Source organism: Rhagoletis pomonella, unplaced genomic scaffold, assembly GCF_013731165.1.
Source record: "Rhagoletis pomonella isolate Grant_MI unplaced genomic scaffold, Rhpom_1.0 Rhpom_scaffold_00001, whole genome shotgun sequence".
NCBI classification, from domain to species: Eukaryota; Metazoa; Arthropoda; class Insecta; order Diptera; family Tephritidae; genus Rhagoletis; species Rhagoletis pomonella.
In genome coordinates, this window is record NW_023458555.1 from 61,024,648 (window position 1) to 61,030,717 (window position 6,070).

General features: G+C 38.5%; 1 protein-coding gene across 1 annotated transcript; it reads right to left on the reverse strand.

Moving 5' to 3' along the window:
• Window positions 1–742: 742 nt before the first annotated feature.
• LOC118754820 lies at window positions 743–1,157 on the reverse strand. Its single transcript, XM_036489721.1, has 2 exons — window positions 887–1,157; window positions 743–831 (listed from the first exon to the last, which is right to left on the reverse strand). Exons 1-2 carry the CDS (start codon window positions 1,155–1,157, stop codon window positions 743–745), a joined length of 360 nt encoding a protein of 119 aa, XP_036345614.1.
• Window positions 1,158–6,070: the final 4,913 nt, after the last annotated feature.

The following is a 6,070-nucleotide window of genomic DNA, read 5'->3' on the forward strand; positions in this document are numbered from 1 at the left end:
AAATTAAAATTTATCGATCAATTGCTTATTTAACCATTTTTTAATACTAACGATTTTTTATTGGTCCCCCCATTGCATTTTGAGGGTTTTTGGGGGTTTTGCGGACCTATAAATTACTCTGTGAGACAAATGGTAGGGGTCAGTGATCGGGAAGGGTTCAAACTACCGGGGAAAGTTATATCGGTAAAAAAGAGGTTATACGTGTCCCGGCGTTTCGCTGGGTCATATAGGGGAAATTGTCACCTTTGGTGTCTTTTTTTGACATAACTCGAGAACCACTAGTCCGATTTTGCCCAAACAAATTTAAAAAAATTTAAAAATTACAATTCCTTTAATCTGTTCATATAACGTTTTTCTATATAATCAACAGTTTTGCCGGTAAAAATAAATGTATGAAGAAAAAAAATATTTTTTGCCTAAAATATTAAATTTTTTTATTTTTTAAATTCATAAAAAATCCAAAACGGAAAAAAGGCTAGTCGTATTACTTTCACGCAAAGTCACATAACCTTTAAGCAAAATGAGACATAGATCATGAAAATCGATGGACGCGTTTCGCTTTTATTCTAAATTAAGTGAAGGTATCTCATTTTGACAAGAATATTGATTTTATGTTTCAATGAATTTGGATAATATTTATTATATATTATTTATTATTAACACGTAAAATTAAAAATTATTACAGGTAATTATTAGGTTATTACATATATACATAGGTTATAAAAATCGATGAACTCAAAACTTATTTTCGTTTGTTTGCGCCCTTTACTTTCTTGCGTGGTGGTTCGCCCACTTGTTCAGAGTCTGTATCGGATGAGGATCTGTCTTCATCTGGAAAAAATCAATTGTTTTTAATCAGTCAGTTAACTTCATTTTTGTGACTTACCCTCGGAGGAAACTCCCATTGTATATTCTTCTTCTTCATCTTCATTGTCGGGATCGTACGTCTTTTGCGACCACCAACAAATTTCAGCCACCAGCGAATCGAGCCTTTTGCCTTTATATCGCGTTTCCATTGGCATTGCCACTTGATGGAAGCGCTCGCCATGTTCATCCGACTCTGAGGCTAGCTGTTTGCTGAAGTATTCGAGATGGTGATGCAAGAAGTGAATTTTGAGGGACATATTCACTCCAATTTTCTGGAAGTAGTGCAACATCTTGGTCACAAGAGCGGGGTAATTGTGTGCTCGCGTACTTCCCAAAAAATATCGTATGACTTTCTTCACTGCCCTCCACGCAAAGTAATCATTACCGTCTAAAGCACCTTTAAGTTCCTTTGATTTCATGAGCTTTCGTATATCCGGCCCATTCAGAACACCTTCCTTCAATTTTGCTTCGCTGATTGGTGGGAAAATATTTTTCAAACAATCAAGAATTTTCGGTTGCTTCACAATGGCCTTGATGAAATTTTTTACGATTCCCAGTTTGATATGGAGAGGGGGCATGAGGACGTTCTCCATTGGCACCACTTGTTCATTTTTGGCATATTTTGTTCGATGGGCCGGCTTCTGGTGTTGGTCTATAGGTGAAATCCGATTGATCCATTGTTTTAATAGAAAAAGAAGTTTCTCTGTCAGGACTTGGAAGCGGTGGAATTGGTATTTCATCCGAATGCGATAGAGGTATTTGTGCACTTTTAACAGATATGAAAACTCTTCGTTTAAGGCCTTTACGATTTACTTCCACATTTTGTTTGCGCAAGCGTAACAGTTGTCGGAATTGTGCTCTCCTGGATCAGTCCAAATCATTGGTACACCAAAACGAAGTGAACTGCGTTTCCCTTGGATCCACATGTTAAGACCATTGTAGCACGTTTTACACATTTTGTCTGGGACCCACGAAACGCCGCGAATTATTTCGGAATCAAAATAAAGTTTAAAAGCGTGCTCCACTTGCTCAGTGAGTAATGCAGTATTTGTTGAAAAAGCTCTTTTGCCACAAACGTAACCAAATAAATTGATATTTTCTGGACAATTTGCACTCATTTCGATTTTATACTTTTATTACTTTTTCGTCACTTTAAAAAAATCGTACTTTACGCGTTCGGAGACACTTGTTGAATGACAAAAATCGATCAATGAACACCTATAAATACTACGTAAGTTTCAATATTTTACTGAGAGGTACTTATGAATTGGCGCATCTTTTAAGGGTGGCTATATACCTGATTCGTGTGCGTTTTAAATTTTTCGAAACGTTCTAAAACATGACCACTCATAAATGTGGGTGCAATTTGTGTAAAAAAAATCATGCAGGTAGCCAACGGAAAAAACCCAAATAATTAAAAAAGTGCACTTTCCTTTTTTCCTTTTAATTGTCCACGCACATTTATGACTGTTTTTTAGTTTGTTACCGCTACCATAAAAATTAAATAACCTTTTGTTTATTACTTTTTTTTAATTCTGACAATCATAAAAAAAAGTCATCAATGTTTTTTCCAAGGAATTTTGAGCATATCTCGAGCAAATTTTTGAAATTCATACCTTTACTTAATTTTGAATAAAAGCGAAACGCATACATTGATTTTCATGATGTATGTCCCATTTTGTTCATAGGTTATGTGACTTTACGTGACACTTTTTTCCGTTTTGGATTTTTTATGAATTAAAAAAAAAAATTTTAATTTTTAGGCAAAAATATTTTTTTTTCTTCATACATTTATTTTTACCGGCAAAACTGTTGAGTATATAGAAAAATGTTATATTAACATATTAAAGGAATTATAATTTTTAATTTTTTTAAATTTGTTTGAGCAAAATCGGACTAGTGGTTCTCGAGTTATGTCAAAAAAAAGACCTCCAAAGGTGACAATTTCCCCTATATGATAGTTACTAACTTCAAATCGATATATCTCGATTCCTAGACGTGACCCAGCGAAACGCCGGGCCACGTATAACTTGTTTTTGACCGATATAACGTTTCCCGTTGGTTTCATCCCATCCCGATTTTGACTGTCGCATAGTGTTATTATTACTCAAAAAAAATGATTAAATAAACAATTGGGAATCTCCTGCAGAGAAACAAAGTTTTCCAATAGAAAAATATTGATTTTTAAGAATTCTATATCATTTATACGAAAAGTTGTTTTTTCCCCCATATAAAATACATGGAAAACTTTGAGCGCTTTGAACGGCCTCTAAATATTTTTTGATTAAAAGAAAAGTAGAAAAGTATATTTTTTCGGTATAGAAGAATCCTAGGGGTGAGGGCATAAAATTCCGACTTTTCCTTTTAACAAGCATTTTTGGAGCACCCTAAGGTATATACATCTTTGAGACTGCTGTAGAATGCACAAAATAGTTGTTGAAATAGTACTGGGTAGGGCTGTTGAAGTATTACCAAATACAAATTTCATATTTTGTTTATTTATGAATAAATTTCGCTGACAACAAAAGGTTGACAACTGAACTATCTTAAGACCCGTATCAGGGGTTTTCAGTTTGGATACCCTTAGCTGAATTATTGCCTTGAAACGGCCAATGAAGGGGTCGCACGATGTCCGCAATTGGCTCTGCTGTATTTTTACTGGTTTTCAGGAAGCTCTCGCTTGATTTTGGAAACACTTAAGTTGCCCTACCCTGTATAGTAAAGCCGTGTGATTAATGTTGACCCCCTCAAAATATTGTTGAAATTTTAAATACCAAAAACCAATGAACGATTAGCAATGTTTGATAATTGTGCTGGCCGTAGAGAAGCGTTCACTGCAAATACACGATGATAAAAGTATGAATCCAAATAATTTTACATACATACGTATGTAAGTATATATGCATGCCAATTTATGTAAGTAGGATAGGCGCTGGACTCCATTAAACCGCTAAAATATAGCATCCGATGCAATTAATAACATTGATGCAGAGGAGACTGTGCTGTGGCGACTGGTTTTAATGAACCAATGACCGCTGATGATCTGATGCCGAGTATCTGAATTTCACTTTCATCCACTTTGTAATAGCAATAAACCAAACAATAACAATAGTAACAACATCGCTACTTTATTTCAGAAAGGGACGGTTTACCGTCTACCTTGAAGTGGGCATGACAAGTGGCAAGGCGCTTGTGGTTGGCTCAAGTAAGAGGGTTATAAATTTATTCAAACGTAGATGGTCTGGCGTTGTGGCTAAGGGCGTAGCCAGATAAAGGAGGGGCGATCTGCTTCGTCACTATTATCATTTTCTGATAAAAATTTCCCGCATCATTCCTGCCTGTCAGCATCTCAAGCTCTTCACACTGACGCTTTTCTTCATCTCTTAACTTCTTTTCAAAATATGTATCTTTTTGCTCCCTTTTTCCCGGTACCTGGTACCAATTGTGGCGCGCGTCGGAATTGGCTTTAGGTTGGTTTGGAATGATGCTTATTTCTCTGCAGTAGCTGCACAGCACTTTTCGTTATATCAGCTGTTCCTTCGTGGCTGATAGTATAGGGCTGCCAGACGTCCTGGTTTTCCAGGATTTGTCCTGATTTAAACAAATTGTCCTGGTGGCCTGTCCACACTTAAATTGTCCTTGTTTTTTAATGAAGGTCAATGCAGACACTCATCTAATTTTTAGCAGATTTTTGCTTTGAAAAAAAAAGCATTGGTAGTCCAAAATCGATAATGAAGCATTTTTTCTAACATGTTGAACAATATCTGGTGAGTTTACCTTCTCTCTGTGTAGTTTTTTCTTCTTCTTATTTGGCGCTGTAACCGCCTAAGCGATTTTGGCCGAGTCCAAAACAGCACGCCAGTCATTTCTCTTCTGTGCTAACTGACGCCAATTGAAAATGCCAAGTGAAGCCAAGTCCTTCTCCACCTGGTCTTTCCAACGCAGAGGAGGCCTTCCTCTTCCTCTGTTCCCAGCATCGCGGCCCGCGTTGAATATTTTCAGAGCAGGAGCGTTTCTGTCCATCCGAACGACATGGCCAAGCCAGCGGAGCCGCTGAATTTTAATTCGCTGCACTATGTCTATATCGTTGTAAAGCTCATACAGCTCATCGTTAAATCGTCTGCGATATTCGCCATCACCAACGCGTAAAGGTCCGTAAATCTTTCGCAGAATCTTTCTCTCGAAAACTCCAAGAGCCGTCTCATCAGATGCTTTCATTGTCCATGCTTCCGCGCCATACACCAGCACAGGCATGATGAGTGACTTATAGAGTGTGATCTTTGTACGACGAGAGAGGACTTTACATCTCAATTGCCTACTCAGCCCAAAGTAGCACTTGTTGGCAAGAGTGATTCTCCGTTGGATTTCAAGGCTGACATTATTATTGGTGTTAATGCTGGTTCCCAAATAAACGAAGTCGTCTACTTTTTCAAACTTGTAACTGTCAACAGTGACGTGGGTGCCAAGACGCGTATGCTCTGACTGTTTGTGTGCTGACAGGAGATACTTCGTTTTGTCCTCGTTCACCACCAGACCCATTCGCTTTGCTTCTCTATCCAATCCCGAGAAGGCAGAACAGACGTAGCCCTTGTTTTTACCGATAATATCGATGTCGTCGGCATACGCCAGCAATTGTACGCTCTTATAAAGTATTGTGCCTGAGCGGTTCAGTTCTGCGGCTCTTATTATCTTCTCCAACATAAGATTAAGGAAATCACACGAAAGGGGGTCCCCTTGTCTGAAACCTCGTTTGGTATCAAACGGCTCGGAGAGGTCCTTCCCTATTCTGACGGAGCTGGTGGTATTGCTCAACGTCATTTTACACAGCCGTATTAGTTTCGCGGGGATACCAAATTCAGACATCGCGGCATAAAATTTGAAATCGACAAATAGATGGTGTGTGTCGATCCTATTCTCGCGGGTCTTTTCCAAGATTTGGCGTATTGTGAATACCTGATCTATGGTGGATTTTCCAGGCCTAAAGCCACACTGATAAGGTCCAATCAGCTCGTTGACGGTGGGCTTCAGTCTTTCGCACAATACGCTCGATAAGACCTTGTAACCTATGCTTAGAAGGCTAATTCCGCGGTAGTTGGCGCGTATGGCGGGGTCGCCTTTATTGTGGATTGGGCAGAGCACACTTAAATTCCAGTCGTCGGGCATGCGTTCATCTGACCATATTCTGCATACGAGCTGATGCATG

What these genes read in the sequence shown, in the direction of transcription:
- LOC118754820 (XM_036489721.1), bottom strand. Translation starts at nt 1,157, where the DNA reads ATGTTGCACTACTTCCAGAAAATTGGAGTGAATATGTCCCTCAAAATT. An exon ending in AATGGGAGTTTCCTCCGAGG is followed by an intron (nt 832 to 886) that starts GTAAGTCACAAA and finishes GATTTTTTCCAG; the next exon opens with ATGAAGACAGATCCTCATCC.